General features: G+C 40.9%; 3 protein-coding genes across 6 annotated transcripts; 2 read left to right on the forward strand and 1 right to left on the reverse strand.

The window, feature by feature from the left end:
* Window positions 1–6,433: 6,433 nt before the first annotated feature.
* kif2c (kinesin family member 2C) lies at window positions 6,434–14,372 on the reverse strand. 4 transcript variants are annotated; one of them, XM_053437866.1, is made up of 23 exons: window positions 14,284–14,372; window positions 14,057–14,125; window positions 13,878–13,972; window positions 13,649–13,750; window positions 12,882–12,930; window positions 12,758–12,793; window positions 11,702–11,848; window positions 11,288–11,410; window positions 10,922–11,019; window positions 10,712–10,807; window positions 10,171–10,225; window positions 9,736–9,898; window positions 9,431–9,521; window positions 9,133–9,196; window positions 8,754–8,845; window positions 8,505–8,647; window positions 8,131–8,344; window positions 7,795–7,905; window positions 7,589–7,656; window positions 7,243–7,321; window positions 7,072–7,152; window positions 6,874–6,967; window positions 6,434–6,596 (listed from the first exon to the last, which is right to left on the reverse strand). In XM_053437866.1, exons 2-23 carry the CDS (start codon window positions 14,115–14,117, stop codon window positions 6,535–6,537), a joined length of 2,124 nt encoding a protein of 707 aa, XP_053293841.1. In that variant the 5' UTR covers window positions 14,118–14,125; window positions 14,284–14,372; the 3' UTR covers window positions 6,434–6,534. The 4 variants fall into 4 exon arrangements, with proteins under 4 accessions (XP_053293841.1, XP_053293842.1, XP_053293843.1 ...); XM_053437867.1 differs by having other exon boundaries at window positions 14,057–14,209; window positions 14,284–14,355; XM_053437868.1 differs by having other exon boundaries at window positions 14,057–14,122; window positions 14,284–14,353.
* An 895-nt stretch (window positions 14,373–15,267) lies between these two features.
* Window positions 15,268–19,274, forward strand: LOC128454343 (thioredoxin reductase-like selenoprotein T1a). Its single transcript, XM_053437704.1, has 6 exons — window positions 15,268–15,456; window positions 16,556–16,666; window positions 17,481–17,607; window positions 18,206–18,293; window positions 18,466–18,626; window positions 18,760–19,274. The coding sequence occupies exons 1-5, from the start codon at window positions 15,317–15,319 to the stop codon at window positions 18,582–18,584; spliced, it is 585 nt and encodes a 194-aa protein (XP_053293679.1). The 5' UTR covers window positions 15,268–15,316; the 3' UTR covers window positions 18,585–18,626; window positions 18,760–19,274.
* A 1,093-nt stretch (window positions 19,275–20,367) lies between these two features.
* LOC128454330 (thioredoxin reductase-like selenoprotein T1a) lies at window positions 20,368–24,564 on the forward strand. Its single transcript, XM_053437689.1, has 6 exons — window positions 20,368–20,568; window positions 21,468–21,578; window positions 22,485–22,611; window positions 23,493–23,580; window positions 23,753–23,913; window positions 24,049–24,564. Exons 1-5 carry the CDS (start codon window positions 20,429–20,431, stop codon window positions 23,869–23,871), a joined length of 585 nt encoding a protein of 194 aa, XP_053293664.1. The 5' UTR covers window positions 20,368–20,428; the 3' UTR covers window positions 23,872–23,913; window positions 24,049–24,564.
* The last annotated feature ends 3,269 nt before the right edge of the window (window positions 24,565–27,833 follow it).

Consider the following 27,833-nt stretch of genomic DNA (forward strand, 5'->3'; position numbering starts at 1 on the left):
TACACTCAGTTGACGCAGCCAAGATTTAAGATTTCCGTAAAGGTCCTGTTCATTCCCTGTCTGACTTCCTCTGTCTCCCTGCCCAGGACCAGCAGCTGGACTATTGCCCCGACTCCAGCGCCTGCCTGCCTGCCTGCCTGCCTCCTTGCCTTCCTGCCTGCCTGCCTGCCTGCCTGCCTGCCTGCCTGCCTGCCTGCCTGCCTGCCTGCCTGCCTGCCTGCCTGCCTGCCTGCCTGCCTGCCTGCCTGCCTGCCTGCCTGCCCTTATTATTGGACTTCCAATAAATTATATTTAAACTTTACTTCTGCCTCAGCCTCTGTCTCTGCCTCTGTGACGAAGCTTGGCCTTAACATCCACACTGTAAACTCAACTTTTGTCACTTAAACCCTGTACAGACTTTGGAGAACGCTGTTATTGTAAAGTTTTATTGTATTGTATACCACAGTAGATGTGAATGTAAATACACTTGTTCTTTTTTCTAATCTAAATAAAGGATATGATCTGATATTACACAGTGTGATTTTGGTTTGTGATGTCTTATCGCCGTAATATGTGCTTCTGAAAAACTGCTGCATCCAGTAATTATGAAGGAAGAGAAGGAAACATAACAAATCCTGATAACAGACTTAGAGAGGCGGTGGACTATGGGCAGAAAAGGTCTCTGGTTCGACTCCACGGAGAAACAACAAAAAGACGAACCTGGATGATCTGTCCAAAAATCCAAGAGGATTCTCCCTACCCTGTCTAGTGCCCCAGAGCAAGGCACCTTACTCCCCCAACATCTGCTCCCCGGGCACCGTACATGGTCGCTCACTGCTCTGTGTGTCCTGCACCAGATGGGTCAAAAGCAGAGGTTAAATTTCCCTACCTGCATGAGTGTGCCTGTGCATGTGTTTGGGACTAATAAATGCATCTTAATCTTAATCTTAAAAGAGGAGTGGAATACTGGTCTTAGAAATGAAAGGATAACAGGTTCATTCTTTTTAAAACTCAGTTATTTTGTTGTAATCATAACTTTAGCTGTATAAACGTTCAGAACAAAGTTGTTGAAATATAATATAGATAATAAAACAGATACAAAACTGAACTAATCATGATAGAAATTATGAAAATAAACCGAACTCAGAGGGAAGTTTAAGAAATGTAGTTGCCCCTAAACCTCAGGTGGGGATAAGGGTCATGGACTAATAAAGGCCTGATGACCGACAGTGTTGCAATGACTGCGACATCACTTCCAAGATTTCTGTTATTCAGTTTGCAGCCCGTTGCCAGGAGGCTGATATGTTGGCAGAGTGTGCAACAGTCATGTGTCACAAATGTGTTGAGCTGTCACCTCCCCCAATAAGCTCATCTGAGGGAGAGTTGTCACTGATACCATCACAGCACATGTTTTACTTAGACCTGACGTACGTCTTCCTCATAGAGACAGGTACTCCAGACAAACCAAACATGACAGAACGTGATCCGTGACACTGAGGCTCCAGCTCATCTTATAATATTATGATGATATCAATAAGAAAGTCTTACTAATGATCTTTTAGAGATTTAAATTCTGTCCAGTAGGTGTCAGTAAAACCCCACAGAGTCAGCCCTGTGGCCAGCGGTAGATTTCAACCCCGATTGAGGTAATACATAATTGAGTTAATACAGGGCCGGCCCTGGCAATGTTGGCGCCCTAGGCGAGATTTCAAATTGGCGCCCCCCAACATCTGTCATGCATCCCCAAGAAAGTTTGGACTGTATACAGATGCACACACAGGCAGACCAAATTGTAAGCTATAAAAAACAATAAAAATATATAAGAAAAAATATAAAAAGAGTCTGAAATCAGCTGTACTGATAGCAGTGCTTTCTGAATTGTGCACCTGATAATATACTTGGTTTTATTAGACTATAAGCACATCAACTTCATCCATCTCTCATGCTGTACCTTGATGTGTTGTTTCTCCGCTTCCTTTGGACTATCCCTCCATTTGATGTACCTTCAGAGTATCTGGTCGTACCTCAAAACCTTCTGGAGCTGTTTGCTGATATGGCGCAGAAGCACATTTTGTGAATACTTTGATTTTATAGATTTTTGTAAATATTTACGTGAAATTACTTTTCTATGCGACCCTACTTACAGGACTGTCTCAGAAAATTAGAATATTGTGATAAAGTTCTTTATTTTCTGTAATGCAATTAAAAAAACAAAAATGTCATGCATTCTGGATTCATTACAAATCAACTGAAATATTGCAAGCCTTTTATTCTTTTAATATTGCTGATTATGGCTTACAGCTTAAGAAAACTCAAATATCCTATCTCTAAATATTAGAATATCATGAAAAAGTATACTAGTAGGGTATTCAACTAATCACTTGAATCGTCTAATTAACTCGAAACACCTGCAAGGGTTTCCTGAGCCTTGAAAAACACTCAGCTTGGTTCAGTAAACTAAATCACAAGTATGGGGAAGACTGCTGATCTGACTGCTGTCCAGAGGACCATCATTGACACCCTCCATCAGGAGGGTAAGACACAAAAATAAATTTCTCAAAGAGCAAGCTGTTCACAGAGTGCAGTTTCAAAGCACATCCACAAAAAGTCTGTTGGAAGGGGGAAATGTGGCAGGAAACGCTGCACAACCAAGAGAGATGACCGCAGCCCTAACAGCATTGTGAAGAAGGGTCGCTTCCAGAATTTGGGGGAGCTTCAAAGACAGTGGACTGAAGCTGGAGTCCAGGTATCAAAAGCCACTGTTCACAGACGTGTCCGGGAAATGGGCTACAATTATTCCCATGGTCAAGCCACTTCTGAACTCAAAACAACGGAAGAAGCGTCTGACTTGGGCTATGGAAAAGAAGCACTGGACAGTTGCAGAGTGGTCCAAAGTCCTCTTTTCAGACGAAAGCAAGTGTTGTATTTCATTTGGAAGTCAAGGCGCCAGAGTCTGGAGAAAGGCTGGAGAGGAGCAAAATCCAAGTTGCTTGAAATCCAGTGTGAAGTTCCCACAGTCAGTGATGGTTTGGGGAGCCATGTCAGCTGCTGGTGTTGGTCCACTGTGTTTCATCAAGTCCAGAGTAAATGCAGCTGTGTACCAAGAGATTTTAGAGCACTACATGCTTCCGTCTGCTGAAAAGCTCTATGGAGATGAGGATTTCATTTTCCAGCATGATCTGGCACCTGCCCACAGTGCCAAAACCACCAGTAACTGGTGTACTGACCATGGCATTACTGTCCTTGATTGGCCTGCCAATTCCCCTGACCTGAACCCCATAGAGAATTTGTGGGGTATTATGAAGAAGAAGCTGAAAGACACCAGACCCAACAATGCAAATGAGCTAAAGGCCGCTGTTGAAGCATCCTGGGCATCCATAAACCCTAAGCAATGCCACAGGCTGATTGCCTCCATGCCACGACGCATTGATGCAGTAATCCGTGCAAAAGGATTCCCAACCAAGTACTGAGTGCATTAATGGACATTTTCAAATGTTTGATTTTGTTTTGCTGTTATAAATCTTTTTTTTACTTGGTCTGAGGAAATATTCTAATTTTTTGAGATAGGATTTTTGAGTTTTCTTAAGCTGTAAGCCATAATCAGCAATATTAAAAGAATAAAAGGCTTGCAATATTTCAGTTGATTTGTAATGAATCCAGAATGCATGACATTTTTGTTTTTTTAATTGCATTACAGAAAATAAAGAACTTTATCACAATATTCTAATTTTCTGAGACAGTCCTGTATAAACTGTAACTGGCTTTACAGCTGACAATGATGCACTTATATAAAATACACTGTTACACAAGTACAGTTCTTTTTTTAAATCCATTTTCACATTTCGTAATTCATACTTGGCCTCCAGAAAGTTAGTACATGTGCACAGACAAGTGATAGGAATCTGAAGCTGTTTTTCAAGACATAGCACACCTACACTACGACAAGTGCATGTTTTATTAAAACTATTTCGGATAATTGAATGTCTTCTGATGCATGTTGAAATTATTTAATTCTTTGCTTTGGGTTTTTAAGCTATATTAGGATTAAGGTGTAAACAGAGACGGTTTCTCTGTTAGATAAGGAAATTCTCTTCTTCTAATATTAATGGTTTATCTAAATTCTTCTAAAAGACCTGTAGTTTATCTACTTGACGGTTAGCTATGTACGAGGTAGGTCTTTTAACAGCTCATTTCTTTTGAATACACAAGTATCCACCATCGCTACAACTGTGTACCCATCATCCATATCGTGTTGTGTTCGACTTTGACGGAAGTTTTCTCCTGTTAGTACAACACGTTTGTGTCGCTTGTACTGTATGTAGTGTAATTCATCTTAATTTTCACCCTGACACAGTATGCTTGTTGCACACAGAGTACCAAAGGAGATGTGTTGGTAGTAACATTTAAACCAGGATGCTGTGCTCTCAACGCATACTGCATGTGACTATGCAGTATTCTTTCATTAGCAAAGCAGGACAACACTTGGAGTGCAGCTGTTTGGTCACAGCCATGGAAACCATACTGATGTGTTATGTATTCTCGTTTCTCAGGTTTGTGCTGCAGAAAGATTGCAATATAGTATGTTGGGCATGGACTGCCTGATATACCCCTGTAGCGTCCATGTTTAATTCATGGACACGACACATACTGGAAATTAAAAGTAGAACATTGCATGTGTTACGTCATGATAAATCAGTCTCTTGTGCCGCCCTCTCGGCATTTTGCGCCCTAGGCAACCGCCTATGTCGCCTGTACCAGGAGCCTTCTCTGGCTGTGTGATGTGAATTCAATATTAGATCACACGTAGTCATATATCAGTGAAAAAAATAATTGCATGTAATGTTATATTTGAGATTCTTTTAAATCAAATGTAGTTTAATATGATCAGATGTAAAATATTATATTGAAATATACAATTATGTAAAATGCAATATAAAACAAGTGATCATTCATACTTGGTTTCACACACAGCATTATACTCTCACATACTGCACACATCAGTAAGTATCATATTCTCTAATACACACTACTATACTCTCACATGTACCATCATACTCTCTCACACACACTACTATACTCTCACATGTACCATCATACTCTCTAACACACACTACTATACTCTCACATGTACCATCATACACTCCACAAACAATCTTTGGCAGAGTATACTAGCCAGAGATAGTACTAGACAACAGGCTGAGGTGGACGAAACCATTTATTTGAGCTTTTAAGGTCCTGATAATGGTCATTACTTTCAGTTTGGAACATCTTTAATTTACTGTTGTGTGACTACTTGTAAAAGACGATTGACATTTTTGTCATTTCTTTTCTTCTGGCTTTCAGAGTCAGACGCAGTGGAGACCGCAGTGGCGGATTTGAGCCATAGGAGGGCACAATGACGCCTCCACAAACTTTTGTTACCCTTTGCTCATGAGATATTCATGTAATGTTTGAGTCTCTGCATGTTTATGGTATCGCTTCCTGGTGATGAAACACTGAGTGACCAACTACTGTAATGTCATAGTAAGGATATTCAAACTATGTCCTATTTAAAACTGACCAGTTATCACCGGTTTTACTTTTAATTTTGTGTTGCATCCTCAGAATTTATTCTAGCTATATGACATTACATTTTGCATTCTCTCCCTCTACCATTAACATGTGATTTCTAGTCTATTCTGGAAAAAAGTTCTAACAGTGCTTTTGAGATTTATGACATTTGGGAGCAGACATTTTCCAAAGATACATAAATCATATATCCAAGTTTTATTGCTTCCATTTGTATATACCAGTTACTCTTGAATTTATCTATTTCCCACAACAGAAACATGAACTACTCTGTCAGCTCTCTGATGTACCAACTTCAGACGACTTCCCTGTAGATATTAGCCGATAGCCCTATTCCAAAGCTTTACTCCTGATGTAGCTTTAGCCATCATGCCGCTTCTAACAATACCATGTTGAAATGTGGCTGGGGCAGGATAACTAGCAGTGTAAATAGACTTTCGTTCCTTAATAACTTTTCTGAAGCACACCTGCTGTGCGTTCTTTTTGGTATGCTGAAGTTTGCTGCACTTATTTGCTCTGTAACCTGATTTGTGCAATCCATAATTGGTGTGCTGACCCGTCAATAAATATCCTGAGTTTCTACTTGAAACGGTTTTTTTAATCACATATTTGTTAACTGATTAGTTAGTTGACAGCTGTGTCCTCTTACCTCCTCCTGTAGCACACACAGCGGATCTTCTATTGTGTCATAAGTGTAGTTGCATAAAGTCTGGACTAAATTTCACTTTAATTACACCCATACCACATTTTCTCAGCGGGTCGTGGGTACTAGTATCTGCTGGTGGAATCGGTCCAGGTAATCCAATAAAACATCCACAGCAAAAACTGAAGCACCCAACATGGCAGTAGTTTCCAAAGTAGCTTTTGAAAAGATATATTTAATGAATTAGTGTTTGAACACATTTTATTTAATACAGTGTTTAAAACAATAAAACCGACATACAATAAAAACAAACATGGCATGACGTGGGGTTTTCCAGCCTCAGCTCAGTGACCCAGCCTAGTCATTCTCTCCTGATCCACAGTTGCCTGCAAAGCCAGGACCGTTTCTGTGAATGACAGTTAAGACTGGATAAGTACATGTAAAGCACAAACATCCACACAGATTTGATTGAATAAAACACTTTTTTTTAAAAAAAAAGGTAAAATTTCATGTTTTTCGCAAATCAAATTTTAATTAAAAAAAAAAAATGACCTGATGTGGATGTTTTAGACACAACTAGGGCACTGCTCCTTATGCTGACACTGGTTGGGTAATATTCACCAGTACAGTATATTGAATTCAGTTAATACCAGCCAATCAAACCCAAAGTAAAAGAAACAAACCCAATAATTTCTGCGAATAATCCACTAGTTCGGGAACTCCTGCCTCGATATTGTACGAGGTTTGCTCCATTGTCTTCACAAGCTCATTTGCCCTCTGAGAAAAGAAAGTGATTGAAATGCAAGGAGTTACACAGACAGGTTCTTTGAAATCCACTCCAACTTGTATCCCGTAAAGTTGAGCAGATTTAAGACAACTACCTGGAGTTCCACATAAACTTTCTCCTCCAGATCTGCCACCTTGGATATGGCATCGTAGACACCGGTTTCCACAACAGATTCCTATGATACACAAAAGACAACAGCAAATGTTTCGCAAGTTGTAATACAATAAATATGAGTTGTGATGTCTCTCAGCTTGTGCTTGCTGACCTCATCCGAGGAGCTGCTAAGAGGATCTTCTGCCTTAGCTGCTGGACGGGCTTTGACATTTCCATTCAGTTCCTTCACTCTGCAGAAGAGGGGGAAATGATTTGAGCTTCACAGGCATAATATTTTTTTCATAATATAGAGGAAGCCAGATATAGTGATCAACCATTTAAATGGATCAAAACGCCTGAGATAGATTGGTTCCTATACAAATGCTGTTTAAATTCAGATATAGTGATCAAGTAGTCCCCTGATACTTTCCATACATGTTTAGACCCTTAAAATAAGATAAAATAAACTATTTGGAACAAGCTCAAACATTATTAGAGTCATTACATTAAATATGTACCTGTCAGCATAGCGTAGTGTGTTCATTGTGTATTCACATGAAGACATGCCTGGAGACACCATGGCAATCTATGCAACAAAAGCAGACACATACATTAATACATAGTTTAATTAAAGTTTGTGCATCTGCATCATCTACTGTAATGTAATAAGACCACTATGCACCAGATGCCAAACTGTAAGTTTCAAAGTTTGTGTTTTACGTACCATGCAGGTCCTGGACTTCTCTCCGATGAAGGAGTCCCTGAGGACCTTGGTCAAAGTGCTCATCCGGAAAGGAATGTGATCGCTGTTCTTCCCCAGTGAACGGATGCATTCCTACAGGACACACAAGTGGACACAAGGGCATCCTTTTAGGTGCTTTGCATGCATTATTTAATATTTGGACTGTTGGACTTCCATGGATCTGGAGCATTTTACACTTTACAGTCACAACAGTTAATTCATCTGCAGCTGAGGGGAGAGAAAAAAAAAAACCCTGACTTTTCTCACTTTGTACTTACGTAGTTACTTATGATCTGATGAGTACATGCGACAGTCTACCTTGAGAGCCAGCAGGCTGCGGTTGATCTCTGCGGTCTCAACCAAAGTGCTGCGGTCGTTGCTGCTGACATCTGTACCACGCTCGTTGCCGGCTAAATCAACCAGTGAAAATTTGCCGTGTAGGGTGGAAGCGCGGTCGTTGCGTCGGAGCACAATCTGGAGGATGGCGTGAGAGCGGGATGAGTTGGCGTTGGCTGAGGTCTGGCCTGATGTTCTGGAAAGAGCAGAACAAGACGAACAGGGAAAGCAGCAATGTCACTGTTCCATTTTGGTTTGCTGTGGGGTATTAACTACCAGGTTACAGTTTTAAGCAATAATTACATTCTTTTATAGAAGCAGAGGTTGCAAGTGAAATGTTCTTATCGCATTAGTACCTGCAGGCACTGCCTGTCTGTATAATCCTGATGACTTCTTCTGCCGAGTTCACGTAGACCTCCTCAAGGCCCACAACCTGAACCTGCTGTCGGTCATCTTCCATAACTCGGAGCTTTGCCTTATTGTTCAGCAGGTCATACACCTAAGTCAAAAAAGTATATTATGATTAAATACTAACTTGAGTAAGCTGATTTGTTCTGTTTAAATGTGCTAAGGGAAGCAGGAGAAGAGTTTTTTTTTTTTTATACTTTGCCATTGTAAATCTCAAAGAAGCTGACGTAGGCAGAGACATCCAGGTTATTGTACCTCCTGTGGTTGAGATAGGCGAAAACGTCGTGGGCTAAAGGAGAGTCAAGCAAGTTCTAGTTTTAGGGGCACTTTAAGAAAATTCTGAATCTTATGTAGATTGATGAATGGATTAACAATGGTACACATAATCTGAATTAAGGAGACGCATACAAATAATGATAAAATGGACAATTGCTCATTATTTAATCCTTTTGTGTAAAAAGCCCAGATGACCAATCTTTTTTCTTACCACAGACTGTTCAATGGGCAGAATCATGATCATCAGAGTCCCTAACCAAACAAGTTACTTTTAGTTCTGTGGAAATCTGAGGATTGTACCTGCCAAGGCGTAGACCCCTTTGGCACTGTTCTGCTGCTTCCCTGTGAAATCACCTCCCATGGTCTAGAGAGGAAAAAAGGAAATCAGAAAGAATAAATGAAAGTGTGCATAGGCATGTACGCAGTTTAGAGGGTTTGTAATTTAAGGAAACGTTGCAAATACTATATCCTCAAATTGTTGGCATCCAGTAATTTTTCATTAAAACCACATCAAAATGTTTTTTTTACTTCCATCCAAGACAAAAACACTGATTCCAGAAAACTCAACCCCCCCCCCCCCCCCCCAAAAAAAACTTACATGGGTTTTCCCACTTCCTGTCTGGCCGTAGGCAAAACATGTTGCCATGCAACCTTCGAAAATGGACTGCACCAGAGGTTTGGCAGTGAGCCTCAAGACAATAAAAAGAAAATCAAAATGTCAGAAACTGGTCAAGAGGTACATATGCTCACACAATAATCATATATGAATGAATTATACTGTCCCAGGCTTATTGATAGATAAGTCCAGAGGGACACTCTTCATAAGAAACTAGCAAATTACATAAATGACCTCTCATGTAAACCTGCACTCATATCCAAATTAAGGGCAAATGAGCTAATTACTTGTAGACCAGGTCGTTGGCGGCGGTCTCGTCGAAGGAGTAGTCAAAGTGAAAGACTTGGTTGTCCAAGTACTTGGTGAGGTCCACTTTCGTTTTTGGCTCGTGGAGCAGGACTGTACCATTCCCAGGTACAGACACCACATCGATCTCCTTCTTATTCAACTCTGAACACACAAAATGTCAGACCACATTAAGAAAAATTGCATGATTAGCATGATAGGGCAAGATGGCACATTAATGAATCCTTTATCTCGGAAAAACACTGCATAAACAGAGGATCCTTTCAGGAACAATATGGCTTTGGAGGACAGCTGCATTTTGAAAGGCCTGTGTAAGCAGCTGGTCTGATTAAGAGAAAGCATCAGCGCTGTCAAATGGGTGTAGTAGGTACAACTGAATGAATCACTTTTTGTGTAGTGACATTGATGCAGTTTACCTTGCTTGTTCAGGGGTCTCTTGCGAATGCACACACAAATCCTGTGAGCTTCAATCTGTAAAAACACAAGACGCGCTTTATGAAGAGACGTCAAACCAACCACTGGTATACATCTTTATACATGCCACTTAGGCCCAGTTGCGATCAAGGGTGCGTTCAGTCCAAATAATCTCCTTTCCTAACCACTATTCCGTGACCTGGTTGGAATAAGTCAATGGAAGCCAAGGAAAGATGTGAAGGAGAAACTGTTAGGAAAGGAGAACCACGGTGTGGACAAAATCTGACTCCACTAACGCTGCGTATTATCTTAAATAACTATATTTACCAGAAGAAGAAATCGAATGTACGACGCTTTGCGCTGACAGTTATAATACATTTTTCTGTCCAAAACAGAATAAAATATTATTTCAGTTCAAACAGAGGGAACATTTAACCAGTAACTCACAGAAATAAACACAATAAACTACTTCTGATTGGATCACTCAGGGTTGATGTCAATATCAGGTTTGAACAGGGTCCTAGTTCCAGAGTCCAAACTTACCAGGTCAGTAGTTGATATGGGGGTTATTTCCAAGGTCTCTCTGAAGATTTGGATCATCTCAAAGAACTTTTGATTTGGTCGATTAGCCTCACCAAACTGAACAAGAAACCAAAGGAATGTTAAATATAAGATGGGAATTTACTCATAGTAGCTCAAATATCTAATCAAGTTACTTTTACGAAACACCAGAATGAATTAAAAAAATCCTACCTTTCCTTTCTTGGTCTGCATTTCAGGGGGCTTTATAACACAAGACATTCTTTTGTTGCCTTTGTTTAACTCCTGGGGAGCCACTGACTTTCTCCTGCCTGGAGTGCATGAAGATGATAACCACTTTTGTTTTAATGACATCACATTTCATTGCCACTATTATAATATTCAACAGTATGTAAATCACAAAACAACAATGTTCCTCATATTGTGAAAATCAGCAAATGAATGTCAATAATAAGCATGGAAGGTTTCAATCGTGACATGAATATGAATGTGTAGAGCATTCTCTCTTTGTATGTCTATAGTTCGGTGTAATCCAGGGGAAGCACATGATATCGTGTTGGTGTATAATTTGTCTCTGACCTTTGATGACCGGTGGAGGAGGCATTTTTTCCAGTTCATAGTTTTCTTTTACGCTCTCACGGGCAAAAGGAGTGGATTGTGCTGATGGAGTCTCCTTCTTCCTACGCTGCTGATGGGAAGTCACTAAATGAGGCAAAAGAATGCACTTGAGATTATAAAGGATAAATATTTCCAAATTACTAGAGCGCATACCACCACTGAGGCCCAACCTTTCCCTGAAACCCATCAAATTGCACCAAATACACAAAGTCATTGATATCAGTCTCTTAAAAATGCTAGATTTTTGTAATGAAGATCCATTAATCCATAGGAAAATGTTGAAAAACACAATTGAAACCAATATCTGGAAATGTATCAAGTGTAATAAGTTGTGAATTTCTTTTTCAGAAATCATTTCAGAGAATTACTACCAACCAGAATTTGTTAGAACAAATGACGTGGGGAGATCGGGTTCGACCGTCTCCGGGATCTCCTGAGAGGCCTGAGTGGTTGGGACTGGTGCTGCAGCCGGGACCGGAACCTGGAACATACACGTCTGCCTGACTTGAGACCGACTGGCAACTAAAAGTAAAAAGAGAAATAAGTCAATTAGCTGCCGTACAGATGGTTTCATTGTCTGACAGCAAGTATCATTAAGCTTTGCTCGAGCTGGGATCAAACCCTGCACAACGGAGAGTTCAACTGTACCATCACTGTCGGAGGAGCCAGCTTGGAGTGATAAAAACAGCAACAGAAAAGTGGAAGCCAAATTAGCTTAGATGGTTAAGTAATGTCAGCTTTTATTTTAAGCACAAATGCACATGAATATACTACTTACTGGAGTTTAATAATTTTACCATCAGCCAATGTTAAACAATCAAAAAGGAGAGTAATGCATCATCACAGCCCATTGTGTCCTAAATGAATAAACACTCGTACAAATGTAGTATCCCGTGTTAACAGTGACGATACAGAGCACTCTTTTTAACCCTGCCTATCCAGTGTGTGATCTTTCTTCCCAACCAGAAACAAACTCAGATTGACAGAGTGCCATGTGCCCAGAATTGTCAATAAGATCCCTGTGCCACTAGTCAATAAAATAAAGATTTACTAGTAACCAGATGTCTGATCTAGGGCTGGGCGATAAGGCCAAAACTAGTATCAAGAATAAAATGTTTATATTGGTCAAGATTGATAAATATCACGATAAATGTGACATTTCAAATCCATATTGGATCAATGATTCGGTCATTGCACAATGTATAAGCATCAAATCAATATAAATTGCACTTTTATTGTATTGCTATTGATGAAAGTTATATAGCAATGATGATTGATATTGTGTTATAGCCCAGCCCTAGTCTGAGCAGAGATCAGCTCTCCCAGAAGTGTGGGTTTTTGCACTTACTCCCCAAATCCCTTTATCAAAAGGAAAGATTAGAAAATACAACTGATTTGCTTCAGAGAAAGGAGCATGCATGTCTTGCAGACCTGACTCTTCAACCTTGGTGACAGCTGGGATGGAGGCTTTTGGAAGGAAACAGGCCGTTAAGTGACAGGGCAGTAAATGTGGTAAGTCTTAACAGACAAAACTGTTTCGAATCGTTTAACTTACAGGAGGGAGGGGCCGGAATCCTGGACGAGCGCAGTCGACCCTCGTACTTCTGTGGCAGAGACGCAAACAGATGAAGTTTTCATAAAACCAGCATTCAAAGCCTAACACTACACAGCTTTAACCTGTTGCTTCCATTCAGGACTAATATTCTACTCGTGTTTATGAACCAAAACGATTAATACAATTACTTTTTTCAAGCATACCCACCATTTCATAGTTGAAGTATGGATGATTATGTGATGATCGGTGTGGATACTTTAGTGTCATTTCAAAATAAATCAACGTTTAAACTGTGGCTGATCAGAGAAGACAGCTGAGTCTGTGAGTAAGAGTAAGAGAGAGAGGCGAGCAGTGGAGCATGGGTGTGTGTGCCGTTACCTCTCCCTCAAGTTGTGGGAGTATCAAACAGAAGCTACACAATTCTTTTATAGTACTCAAATCCCCACTTATAGTGATCACGTTTGTCCCGGGCCAAACTCAAAATTTGATGGAGGCAGACACCTCGTAATTCTAGATTCGGGAAAACCCTGGACAGACTTTTCTGTTATACAGAGAAATTTATTTTCCCATTAGCTACAGGAACCAAATCCCAGGTACCTGCACCTGTTCAAATGTGAACAGTACTCAACTCTACCAGGGCACCCTTCATTACAAAAATTAGTTGATTGTTTTTTTACAGTAATATAATTGTTTGTAATAACACGGTTGAAACGGTTTACAGTGACAAGCTGCTGACTTTGCTTGTTAAGTGACAAAGGGAGGTTCACCTTCTCTGGAGCCAGAGCTGGAGGATCAGCAGCTTTGTTGGTGACAGTGTTGACGTGATCCGAGATCTCCGGGTTGAGTTCACACAACTCGCTCACTTCGACCTAAAGCAGGAGAAAACGTGAATAAACGCATCATTCGGGAATTAGATTTCAGGTTCATTAAACATGGAGAACACAGCAGAGGGAAACTTTTAAGGGGTGATTTTGTTTATATGGACTCGCTGCTGACCTCCTTCCCTCGGCAGATTTTCCTCTCATACCACTCGACCATCACCGTGGATTTAGCGGCCTCGACGGATTTCACCGTTGCCAGATGCACTCGACCTAATTTACAAAAACACGGTGAGTCCCCATGAAGCTCATCAGTTGGCATTCAAATGATCGCAGGTGGAAATCAAATCCGCTCACCGTCACTCCGGCTGATTTGTACAGACAAACCAACAAGAAGCCTGGACAGACTCGTCTCCATCTTTGCTGCTAGAACCGAGAAATGAACGTGAATGTCTTCTTAACTCGAACCAGCTCATGTGTCGCTGTTAAATCCTCTTCTCGTCAATAACCCTACAAACGAACATTTGAAAGCGAGTCCCTATTTGCTTTGTTTGTCGGTAACGACATTATATTTTTAAACTTACCTTCCGGAATAAACGCAAACGCCGCCCAAGATTCAAACCTGCGTTATTTCCGGGTTTGTAGGAATATGATTGGTCTACGTCTTGCTCTCGTGTGGTCCCTTCTTGTTTTATAGTCTTTGTACCGGAAATACAAATTGGTACTATACCGCCACTACCCGGAGTAGTTGGGAATTACATCTGCCGTCAGCCGTCATTTGAAAACAAATATATTTTTTATAAAATAAGGTTTATGAAGAGTTATTATGTAGCATTTTATCTGATTAACTTTTTAATTCCCTGCTGATATTCTCATGCTAAAAATTAAGGATTAGGATTGTGTATTTTAACTTTTGTTTTTAAATGTAAATGTAAGATCTTAGGGGTATATGAAATGAAATAATAATTTGTACTGGCAAAGGATTCTGTCTATTTAAATATAATAAAATAAATTTTCACTTTAACATATCCATACAGTCATGTAATGCAGGATTGTGTAAAACAACTCTCTGACACAACAGACAAATATTAATTACACCCACAAGACATTTGGGGCATCAAATGGCTTAATTTCTCCCTTTGTAGAACCAGTATCTTCTATAGGGATGCTTTCACTTACCTGGAAAGCATGGAAATGGTAAGGGAAACAAGTTTCATACTCAACCCCATTGCATATATTTTAATTACATTAATAATGTTCTATATTTCTATCTTTCTTTAAATAGTCCTTACACTTTACATGCTACTTGTTACTTGCTGATGCCATCTTGACTCTGGCTGCTGTAATACTGCAAATGTTACCATTGTGGGACTAATAAAGGATTATCTTATTTTATCTTATCTTAACTTATCTTATCTACATACGTTTAGCTTACACCAGGTCAGTTGAACAGCCATACCAACAGGGGGCGCTACAGGTTGCTATCGGTTGTGATTTAAGCACAAGCTCAGAGGCAGAGCAAGGAGAGGGACCAATCAGAGACAGGTACAGATTAGTATCTCCCCGCCCACCTGTGTAATCCGGAGCAGACGATTGAGGAAACAAACCCCGGAACGGATGGAGATGAAGTGGCCGCGTTTCTTGCTCCTCGCGCTGGGAGCCTTCTCGCTGTGCTGCGCCACGTCTGGTGACAGCAGCGGCGTGAAGAAGATGAAGATGCAGTTCGCCACGGGGCCCCTGCTCAAGTTTCAGATCTGGTGAGGCGAACTGAGCGGAAACATGGCGAGTCATCAACGCCAGCTAGCTCACCTCTCTGGCTAACAGCACCGCAGGCCGTAAAGATCAGTAGCAGCTTACGAGCAGGGGGTTAGCTCATGTTAGCATGTTTGCTAGAAGAGAAGGAGCATTTTCCAGCTATGTATTTGCGGAATGACTCTGTAACTGTTGAAACACAGGGCAGGAAGGGTATAATACCGAGAAGTTTTGATTTTTGGACTTTCTCGTCAAGATCTATTTGAAATAGCCTCTCAGCTCTGCTGTCAAACAAGCTAGTTATCCTTCTACTTTCTTTGGTTCATTGGAACCAACGGCAAGGTGCATTATCAGCATCGACTGTATCTCTTATTGCCATATTACCCACATATGTGATCCTTTCAGTACTGCCTCCTTCTAAACATAGTCAAACAATAATGATAAATATAATGTTACTTATTGTTAAACCCCGCTACAGTCGTGTGATGTGCTGTACTGACATTAAGGCTGTTTCAAATTCCAGTACAGTGCTCTGTGTGTCTGGAATTATTTTATATAACTAACATTCTAGTTTGACAGATTATGCCTGTTAAGTAGAACTCTGTATAATCACAACATACAATCAATATATTTACCCTAAGGTATCATTTAGTCTGGGCTGTCACTCAGTTCCACGATAGGTTTTCCCTTCATCTCCATGAATAGTTACACTTCTTCCTTCCGTTTGTAAAACTGTGCGAACCTCTGTGTGACTCAGCCACCGCACTTCACAATTATAAACCAAATCTCTATACTCTGACTCAAGCTCACGTTGTAGATCCTTGAACCGGTGGCTGTTTAGTCCTCTGCTGTTGACACATTTATGGTGAAAACGATAGTTGCCAGTGTGTATTGGGTATTCATGAATTGCCTCGCTGGTAGGATCAAACAGTCTTGCGGGCTGCATACAGACCAGAGGCCAGACGTTCCCCTCCTTGTTTCTACAGATTGTAATTCAGATGTCAACGCTGAGCTCACAATGTAGCCTTCAGATCAGTGTGTTGTAGGCGCTGTCGCATTTGTGCCTCTGCATGTCTTTCTGACTGTGTGCTCTTCTTCCCACAGCATTTCCTGAGGGTACAAGCGGGTGTTTGAGGAGTACATGCAGGCCTTGTACCAGCGGTACCCAGACATCCGCATCGAAGGGGAGAACTATCTTCCTATTCCCGTCTATAGGTAAGAGATTAGAACTTAATCAAATGACGGATCGTTAACTTTGAGCTGTGTAAAGTTGTGGTCACTTTTCAGTTATCACAGTATTTTATGTGATACATTGTAGGGCTCCATTTGAAAATGGATTCACTGATTAAAATTAATCTGCATTTTAATGATCCGATATTGATTCATAAAAAGAAGGAATCGATCTTTCAATATATACCCGCCCACAGTCACAGCGCAACACACACACAATGTAGTTTTAATGTGATGAAGTCAGTGGCTTGTATTTGAATCAGAGGTTTGTGCACAGGTCCCAGGTGTTGTAATTAATGGTTTGGCATTTCCACTGAGACCCTGAGGTCCTCATAAGTTGACATGTTTATGAGCTGTTAACAAACTCTGCAGAGAATAGTTTCATGAAAGAAAGGAGACTGTATCCATGCACCCGTGGCACCCAAAACTCTAGCCAGTGTCTCTGGAATATTAAGCCTTGTTCAATGACTGGTGGTAGGTCAGCCAGCTACACAAGTTAAAGGTTAAAGGTATTCACACCAGAGTGACCACCTTGCAAGATCTGTATTGCAGCTTGATAAATATAAAGTGTTAAAGTTAAGTTCTAGTCACTGTTTATGACATTGTTAATAATGGACCCCATTTTTCAGATACTGGTCAGAAAACAGTGGACCACTAATTCAAAGAATGCTGCGATACACAGTGCTCTATTTTAACAATCTAAGCACAAGGTCTAAGGCATATTCAACAGGTGTATATAGCAAGTTTGCAGTGTTGGAAATTGTATTAAGATCCAGTTTCTTTTTCATTCTTCCCTCAGACACTTTTCTTCCTTCCTGTCTATATTCAAACTGCTGGTGATTGGGCTGATTATCATCGGTAGGGATCCATTTGCCCTCTTGGGTATGCAAGCTCCAGGCATCTGGGAGTGGGGCCAGGGGAATAAGGTAAGGTTCACTGGAAATACAGGTAGAGCGCTGAACTTATTGAACAGAACTGTAATTTGAATATGTCTGGAGTCAAGATTGATGCTGCTGAACATGCAGGTAATCACCACAGATATCACACACCAACATGACTTGATGGTAAAATTTCATGAAACTTTATTTACATCCTGACTGCTATCAATAAACCAAATAATTTGAGGAAAACAATCTGGTCACTTTTACTGGTTTAGGGCTAATAATATGCTTCCCCCTAATATTCTCAGTCAATTAGAATACATCTGTGCAAGATGTTCTGCCTACACCACACATGCATACAATTCGATGTCTCTAAGGCCGTCTTCGACAAAAAACGTTTCTCCGCCTAGTGTTCTGGCTGTGAATTTGGTTTGCAGCACGCGCAACACGTTAGAGAAGCATAAATTAAAACGAGTCCTTCGACACAGCTGCGTGAAAAGCCGCAGAAGCATGCGCTGGCCTTTACGATCCATTGTGAGAGCAAGATATGGAGGAAACAAGTGGGAAAACCACAGCCTGTAAACATTTTGGGAAACAATTTTTTATGTGCCACTTTTTGACATTTCTCTCATACTTCTTTCAGATATATGCCTGCATGATGGTGTTCTTCTTCAGCAATATGATTGAAAACCAGTTAATGTCTACAGGAGCTTTTGAGATCACACTGAATGGTGAGTGTGATTCATATCATTGTTTATTGACTGAATCCAGTGCTTTCCCCCACTGTTATTACACTCAGAACAACATTAAATATGCTAACTAATCATTGTAATATGGATAAAGTTGTGTGACAAAGCAACATAAGCAGTGAATTGCCGTGGTGTGAACATTGTCTTTCTGTAGATGTGCCAGTGTGGTCCAAACTGGAGTCGGGTCAGCTGCCCTCCATGCAGCAGCTTGTGCAAATCCTGGACAACGAGATGAAGATGAACGTCCACATGGACACCCACCACCACTCCTAACCCTACTCTTCATGTCCTGGCTGGAGCTAAAATCCCCTCCATGTGAGTACGGCCATGCCACTGCTTTCACCAAAGAAATACTTTTAAACGTCGCAGTCTTTTTAACTTTTCCTCACCAGTGAGACTTACTTCATATCAGTGCTGTGTTTATCACCTTCTCTCTCGGTCTCTCTAGGTCTGAGGTGGGTTTCTCACTGGGCTGTGAAGTGATGTTTATGAAGGTCTGTGCTGAAAGTAGGAAAACTGCTAGCACAGACTGGATGCTCCCATCACTCTTCATGATGTCCCTCGGAGACATCCCGCCCCTGACGCCAGAGTGGGATCCATGGCAACAGTGCCAGCCATTGTCATTTTTTTGTACCATTCACACGATCCCAGATTTCATCCAGTTGACACCAGTGGATCCAAGAGGATACATTTATCAATGATTCTCATAGTCTTTAACTCGTTGCATATATTTGATCTATGTGAATAAAACAGTTATTTGTACCACTGAGCCATATGTAGAATTTTAACTCTATGCCATTCTTTAAGTAGCTTAGCCATTTAGACAATGCAACACTTAAAATCATCACTGTTGTGAAAATAACATTGGAAAATTATGTCTTGGTATGATTTCTGAATAATTTTTATATTAACATAACTTGGAGGGAGCTTTGAAGATGAATAAAACCTATTGTAACTATTTAACTGTAAAGTTGTGGTGTGGTGTTTAGGGTTACTGATTGATGTGGTAGAATAATGTGTTGCAAATGATACCCTGAGAAAATTGAACTATAAGGAGAGGCTATACATTGAAGTGGATAACTTGACTCATCAGTCGTCTTATCAAGGTTTTAGTGGTTTAGTAAGAGATAACGGAAGACAAATCTGTTCCAAATTAGGAGTGCACATCTTTCGGCCATCTGCTCAACCTAATGTCATTAGGACGAACCGAGGCTCTGCACTGATTTGATTAGATGAGACAAAACAGGCTAGATACGAGTCCAACGGAAGATGCAAACACTGAGGCTATAGTGCTACAGGAAATCCAAAAGGTTGAATCATTGGTGATCTGTTGCATCTAAAAGGCTATTTTCCTTGTAATTTAATTGAAAATCAAATGAAAAAATAAGTTATATTTGACGTTCCGTATTAAACTCATATGGAACTCTTCAGTTGGTCTCCAAAATCCCCAAACTATGACGATAGAACTACAAATACTGTAATCCAACGAAATCATAGAGTAAAAAGCGAGAAGCCATGAAGTTATATTTAATGCTTTCAACAGATTTGGGGCAAGCATTAATATTTGCTTGACACTTATAAAAAATCCCTTTCTGCCCACCCATCAAAACTTGAAGAGAGAGAGACACAGGAGTTGATTTGAAAGAAGGTTGGTTGCCACCCGCCAAGAAATGTATAACGAAGCAATTGAAGTATAGTTAGAGAAGTGGCTTCGAAGTATAGAAACAAATCGCAAGGGAAAGAGAAGGAAGGAGATTGGCGGAGCAGTCAGGAAGAAGAGGCAGATCCAGTGGATGGTAGTAATGCACCCTGCGGTTGGTTGCCACGTGACAAAAAACTGAACGGAAGATATGAATGACTTATGGCTGAACGTTATTACAAAGTGTTAGAACAAGGGGTTTCAAACTGACCACTAAACTACATACGTTCCCTTTGCACGAGGTCAGTTGAACAGACAAACCGACAGGGGGCAGTAAATATTGGTACCGATTGTGTCCACGACACAAGATTTGAGACAGAGGAAGGAGAGGGACCAATCAGAGACAGGTACAGATTAACACCCCCCGCCCACCTCTGTTTTGCAGAGCAGACGATCAAGGAAACAAACCCCGGAACGGATGGAGATGAAGTGGCCACGTTTCTTGCTCCTCGCGCTGGGAGCCTTCATGCTATGCTGCGCCACGTCTGGCGACATCAGCGGCGTGAAGAAGATGAAGATGCAGTTCGCCACGGGGCCCCTGCTCAAGTTTCAGATCTGGTGAGGCGGACTGAGCGGAAACATGGCGGGTCATCATCCCCAGCTAGCTCACCTCTCTGGCTAACAGCACCGCAGGCCGTAAAGATCAGTAGCGGCTTACTAGCAGGGGGTTAGCTCATGTTAGCATGTTGGCTAGAGGAGAAGGAGCATTTCCCAGTTATTTATTAGCGGAATGACTCGGCTACTGTTGAAACCAAGGGCAGGAAGGATATATTACCGAGAAGTTTTGATTGTTAGACTGTCTCGTGGAGATGTATTTGAAATAGCCTCTCAGTTCTGCTGTCAAACAAGCTAGTTATCGATAAACCCTGTGACAGTCGGTACATTTGTACTACTTCTGAAGATTCCTTCACCTGGATGAATGAAAGTCCTCAGACATGTTGTCTGTACTGATATGAAGGTTATTTCAAATCCTAGTACAATTCCCTGTGTCTGGAATTACTTTATATAAGTAACATTCTAGTTTTATAGATTTATATGCTATGCCTGTTAGAGTGACGCCGAGATCGTAAATGCTGTGAACGAGACCAAGTGGTGCCCCCTGCTGGCATATACAACAACCTTCATCTGTAGGTCCACACCATTGTTACGATTTACAAAGCAATGTCAGCTGTAGGCTAATCAGTAATTAGAAAAAGATACGATTACTTCAGATTGTCTGAAGATAGATAATTCATAGAAAATACTGTGACGACCATACCAATAATATGGATGTCGGTATGTAACGCCTCTTGTACGATGAAAACAACCAGAAACAAAACAAAATTTGTATAGATGTGTATAGATTGAAATTCAGATGTCGTGGTCCAGCTCACAATTTACTGTTCAGATCGTTGCATTGTCTTTCCCGCCTTTGTCCCACTGCATATCTTTCTAACTGTATGCTTGTCTTCCCACAGCATTTCCTGAGGGTACAAGCGGGTGTTTGAGGAGTACATGCAGGCCTTGAACCAGCGGTACCCAGACATCCGCATCGATGGGGAGAACTATCTTCCTATTCCCGTCTACCGGTAAGAGAGTGGGAGATGGTCTGCCTTCTTACAATAGGATTATGTCCAGCTTTATTGAAGCAGGCGGAGAGCTGCCTGTGATTAGCCGTGTTTTGACTGAGGAAGTGGAATTCTCATGCAGCCGGCCTTATCCGTCTTCGGTGGTTTTATAATTGTGGTTTCCTTTTGCAATTCATGCTGGTTGTTATTGCTGGCATACTGTAGATTTTGATCTTGGTATATTTGGGGAAGGTATGAGTGCTTGACATATGCCGTGTTTCCAATTTGTTAGGGACACCTTGATAAAACTAATGCAGTTTAGTAAAAAAAAAACTTGTTACAAATTTTAACTTCGCAAAATTAAGTAACTTTGGGCTGTTGGACTTTACAATCGTCTAAAATAGGATTATTTGTGGCAGTTCAAAAAGACACTGATGCGAAAAATCTGAATGAATTGTTGCAGTTGTAATATTTATTTTGAATGTGATGTAGTATTCCCTAAATTCTATGCTTTTTTTTTACTGTGATTTATTTCTGTTTTGTGTACTGATATTGGTGCAGACAAGATTTTTGATGACAAATTAATCTTGTAGGTTTAATGTTGGTGGCCTTGTTGGTCACCGAGTGAAGCACGTGTAACCTGTATTTGAATCAGAGGTTGTTGCCCAGGTCCCAGGTGTTGTAGTTGAATAGGTGACTGTGCCACTGAGACCCTGAGGTCCTCATCAGTTCACACGTTTTTTGAACTCTTGATAAACTCTCCAGAGATTAGATTCATCAAAGAAAGGAAGAATATACGACACCTTTCTGTCATAATAACCACTTTGGCTAACGCATGATTTGTTTTAATGTTGCCATAACAACGATGCGCTGGGGCAGTGTTGGAAATTGTATTAAGATCCGGTTTCTTTTTCTTTCTTCCCTCAGACACTTCTCTTCCTTCCTGTCTATATTCAAACTGCTGGTGATTGGGCTGATTATCATCGGTAGGGATCCTTTTGCCCTCATTGGTATGCAAGCTCCAGGCATCTGGGAGTGGGGCCAGGGGAATAAGGTAAGGTTCACTGGAAATACAGGTAGAGCGCTGAACTTATTGAACAGAACTGTAATTTGAATATGTCTGGAGTCGGTATGATGATGATGCTGCTGAACATGCAGGTAATCACCACAGATATCACACAGGAACATGACTCGACTGAAGAAATGAAGGAAAGTGCGCTGTTTGGGATACAGCTGTGTACATGAACTCTGCCAAGTACAACCCAACCCGTGGGATTTCATCAACTGTATGTTCAGGGTCTTCAGGTTGTGTTGTTAAATGTGTCCTCAGGGTTGCACCCATGCTAAAGGCTCAGAGGGAGCTTACTGATATTACAAATAAACAATCTTGCAGTATAGTAATTTTATGTGTTTCAACAGAAAGCTGTGGCTGACTATTAATTAACCAAATGATTTGAGATGCGTAATCCAGTCTCATTAATTTATCTAAGGCTTGTAATTTGCTTCTTCATATTCCCACTGTGTCCTAATCTCAATCCCTAAGGACACGTCTGTGCGAGGTGTGCCTGTCTCACATATACACAAATCGGTCAATTCCTAACAATCCTGGGAACTGAAGAGAATAACAAACCTATTACAAGGGACAAAGCAACAAGGTTCAAAATATAAATCTGGTCCCAGGAAACCTATGTCAATATGTCCACAGCAAGTAGAGCCTTATCCCCTCAAAGCTTCTTAAAGCAGCTTCATGTTGACCTGTAAATAGTGCAGTGTGTTCATATCATCGGTCTTTGTTGTCAGTGTTGAAGTGATACAAAGGTTTATTTTTAGTGCATTACTATAATAATTGGGGGAGAAACGGTCAGTAAAATAGCTTGTGAAAATATTTTTTCGTGTGGAACTTTCTAACTGAGGTTGTTCTCATGCTTCTTTCAGATATATGCCTGCATGATGGTGTTCTTCTTCAGCAATATGATTGAAAACCAGTTAATGTCTACAGGAGCTTTTGAGATCACACTGAATGGTGAGTGTGATTCATATCATTGTTTATTGACTGAATCGAGTGCTTTCCCCCACTGTTATCACACTCAGAACCACATTAAATATGATAACTAATCATTGTAATATGGATAAAGTTGTGTGACAAAGCAACATAAACAGTGAATTGCAGTGGTGTGAACATTGTCTTTCTGTAGATGTGCCAGTGTGGTCCAAACTGGAGTCGGGTCAGCTGCCCTCCATGCAGCAGCTTGTGCAAATCCTGGACAACGAGATGAAGATGAACGTCCACATGGACACCCACCACCACTCCTAACCCTACTCTTCATGTCCTGGCTGGAGCTAAAATCCCCTCCATGTGAGTACGGCCATGCCACTGCTTTCACCAAAGAAATACTTTTAAACGTCACAGTCTTTTTAACTTTTCCTCACCAGTGAGACATACTTCATATCAGTGCTGTGTTTATCACCTACTCTCTCTCGGTCTCTCTAGGTCTGAGGTGGGTTTCTCATTGGGCTGTGAAGTGATGTTTATGAAGGTCTGTGCTGAAAGTAGGAAAACTGCTAGCACAGACTGGATGCTCCCATCACTCTTCATGATGTCCCTCAGAGACATCCCGCCCCTGACGCCAGAGTGGGATCCATGGCAACAGTGCCAGCCATTTTCATTTTTTTGTACCATTCACACGATCCCAGATTTCATCCAGTTGACACCAGTGGATCCAAGAGGATACATTTATCAATGATTCTCATAGTCTTTAACTCGTTGCATATATTTGATTAATGTGAATAAAACAGTTGTTATTTGTACCACTGAGACATATGTAGAATTTTAACTATTCTATTCTTTAAGTAGCTTATCCATTTAGACAATGCAACACTTAAAATCATCTCTGTTGTGAAAATAACATTGGAAAATTATGTCTTGGTATGATTTCTGAATAATTTTTATATTAACATAACTTGGAGGGAGCTTTGAAGATAAATAAAACCTATTGTAACTATTTAACTGTAAAGTTGTGGTGTGGTGTTTGGGATTACTGATTGATGTGGTAGAGTAATGTGTTGCAAATGATACCCTGAGGAAATTGAACTTTAAGGAGAGGCTGTACATTGAAGTGGATATTTTAATATTATGACTACTCACTTTTAATATAAGGAAACCCGGGAAGAAATACACAATCTGCTGAATGGCTTAAAGCTAACCACAGACAAATCTGTTCAAGTCATGAGTGCACATGTTTTAGCTCAACTTAATGTTATTAGGACGACCTGAGGCCCTGCACTGATTTGATTAGATTTTAAAAAACAGACTGATGTTACAGTACTACAGGAAATTCAACATTTTAAGCTTATGATGTATCTTCTAGACAGGTAATAGAGTTACAGACATCCCTGGAGGCACTTGTGGATAAAGGCTCTTTCATTGTCGCTCATCACGTGAGCACTAACCGATAGAAGCGTTTGGGCAACAACGTGGAGGTGAGTGACCTATGTGGTCTTGGGCAGCTGGTTCTGACAATGCTTCATCAGGCACTGATGAAGATTATGAATGGCCAGGAGGGTCCTGTCCCTGGCTGCCAATGCTGTAAGCTCTTCCTTAGTCGCTGACGGTCCTGAAGCAGGTCCGTCTGTTTCAGATTCACCCTAAAATGTACAGTTAACATAGTCATTGTTTAAAAAACTACAAATTGAGTCAGTGTGAGTGTTACATGAAGGTCAACACTCAGTTTCACGGCAGAGTGTTGACCTCTGCACAGCTAGTGTTGCAGAGCTGGAGGCTCTGGAAGTGCAAGGGGAATAGATAGATAGATAGATAGATGGATAGAATGTAAACAATGCTTCACTTTTACCTGAGCACAGCAGGTGCCCACGCTGAACTTTGCATGTTGTCCTTGAGCCAGGAAGGAAACAAACACTTGTTTCCTCCCGAAGACTCGGACCCCAACAGCTTTGTTGAGGGATAAGAAGACGGGGTGCAGGGGACCCCCCCACCTCCAGCGACAAACTCTGGCACCTGCCTTGTCCAAACACTGACCCCCTGATGTGTTTAAGGACAGCCTGCAACATGAACACAAATTCACACAAACATACTGAACACACAAGGTTAATGGCACACCTGAATATGGATTAAACTAATAATATATATATATATTTATATATATGTGTAATATCCTTAATACCATATGTTTCCATTGCTGTGGTAACATGCAGCCCTGCCATCAGACTGGAACACGGCTCTCATCACTGGATTGGGGGCCTTGCTGTCATCATACACGATGCAGACACTTCCATTTTCTTCAGTGACCACAATGACAGCCAAGTGGCCTGAGGGATAACTGTTACCATGATATAAGGATGGGAACACCAACTGTAGAGCGCACGTCTCATTGAATATATATCATCTTCTAACATAAATGATCTGTTCTGGATTGAAAAAATTCACTCTTTGATGTTTTTATGAATTTTGTATAATTTTTTTAAACAAAAAAATCTCATCACGCGATATAAAATCTCCAAACATTAAATCTGAGAGGATACAAGACCTGAGCGGAGCCGCCACGGAACAAGGTAAGAAATGTTTTGCTACTGGAATAATATTTGTGAAGAAATTCTGCCCCATCCTGCAAATAAACACAGTAAGACTAAACAAGGTCCAACTAAAATGCTTTAGATGTCTCCTATTTAGAAAGGGGCACATAACAGAAAGCAGCTATTAAAAAAAAGACTGTGTAGAGTTTGAGAAAAGCATTTTCCACGGACAGAGGGTCAAACTGACACACAAAGCAAACAATGAGTCAGGAAAGAGAACATGACAGTTTGGGGTTACCTGATGATGACATATGCCAAACTTAAGAGGCTTGTGTTTATAACAGCGGACCGATGCCTGAGGCCCCTCCTCTTCATTTTTCCTGCACCTCTCAGGCTTATTATTTTTTCCTTTTGCATGAGCACAAGAGAGCCGGTAGCGGAGAGTGTTTGACCTTGGGGCGACTAATATACAGCACAAAACAAAGTGTATTGGTCTCACGTGTTGAGGTTCTCATCAATAACTAGAACAGATTAATAATAACACCTAAAACGAATGCACACTAAGACCACATGGATTAGCCAAAAACGGTATATAAAGATGGACGACACATCGCCACTTCTTCCCACCATCCAGAAATGAAACAAAAATATGAACGCTGTGCTTTCTTGTGTATTTGAAGGCAGAGTTTGGGCACCAGTGATCGAGGGGTCAAGCCACAGGGACGAGGTTCCATCAATACACACACTCAACCAATCACAAGGCATCATGACGTTTCACCACAAACTTTTATCGCATCAACATACATCTGTTTGATGAGAACTATACCTAAAATGACAGAAACAATGCGGGAGAAAAATGTATTTGATATGTAGTTTGGTCCATGTCTAAACCATTAATTAGCACTGAGGAGACTCTTTGGCTTCACTTATGGGGAGCATTCATGTCGTCCATCTTTATATACAGTCAATGTGATGAACTGATTTCAAGTTTCAAATATGTATCTAACTTACTGAGCAGTTACTTACATGTTTCCGTCGGAGCTTGGATCGAGTAACGGTCGTTGATTTTCACCTCTGGCTGTAGTCTAAGACAAAGTCCAAATACCTTCCTGATCAGCAGTGACTACAATTTTTGTTATGTCTTAAAAATACAAAATCGTACTTAAGTCCTAATGGTATGTCTTCGACCAACTCATCCTCCTCCTTTGCAGTTGTCAGGTCACTTCTCCCCTCACACAAAGCTCTCCCCTTCACCAGCATCTCACACAGCTGCTGATGCTGAGTACAACAAAAGTGTGGAGCTGTCTAGGATGGACACAAACAGAGGGTGGACAGGGGGTCAATGGAGCATCAGGTCAAATTTTAGGATTTTTGTTTAGTAGATTTCCTGTCTTCCTCACCTCAGGCTCCTGCTTCCATGTTACACTGAGTGAAGGTTTGGCCTTTTGTCCACAGAACTCACATTTTGCGCCAAATTCTGACAGAGGTGGGAGCTGGAAAAAAGGTTTTCAATCGGGCTAATCAGTAAAAGAAGTTGCCCTGAGTTTGAATTTACAAGAGTAGATGGAAATTTGTTCTTAGTACCTCCTGAAGAATCGTTAGAACATTTATCTTGTTGTCGTCGGACTCACGATTGTACCTTAGAACACCTGCAGCTCTGAAATAAAAGCTGGGTGGATTATTCACAGGCTGTGACTGGCTCTCGTGTATCCGCTTACCAAACCCAGAGGGAAACAAAAATCGTAT

This window comes from Pleuronectes platessa, chromosome 13 (assembly GCF_947347685.1).
Source record: "Pleuronectes platessa chromosome 13, fPlePla1.1, whole genome shotgun sequence".
NCBI lineage: Eukaryota > Metazoa > Chordata > Actinopteri > Pleuronectiformes > Pleuronectidae > Pleuronectes > Pleuronectes platessa.

Excerpts from the sequence above, each read along its gene's own strand:
- kif2c (XM_053437866.1), bottom strand. The coding sequence starts at position 14,117 with ATGGAGACGAGTCTGTCCAGGCTTCTTGTTGGTTTGTCTGTACAAATC. Across the intron at positions 7,322-7,588 it reads ACACTACGCTATGCTGACAG|AGTGAAGGAACTGAATGGAA; the intron begins GTACATATTTAA and ends CCTCTTCTGCAG. Across the intron at positions 6,597-6,873 it reads TTATTCGCAGAAATTATTGG|AAACGGTCCTGGCTTTGCAG; the intron begins GTTTGTTTCTTT and ends TGTCATTCACAG.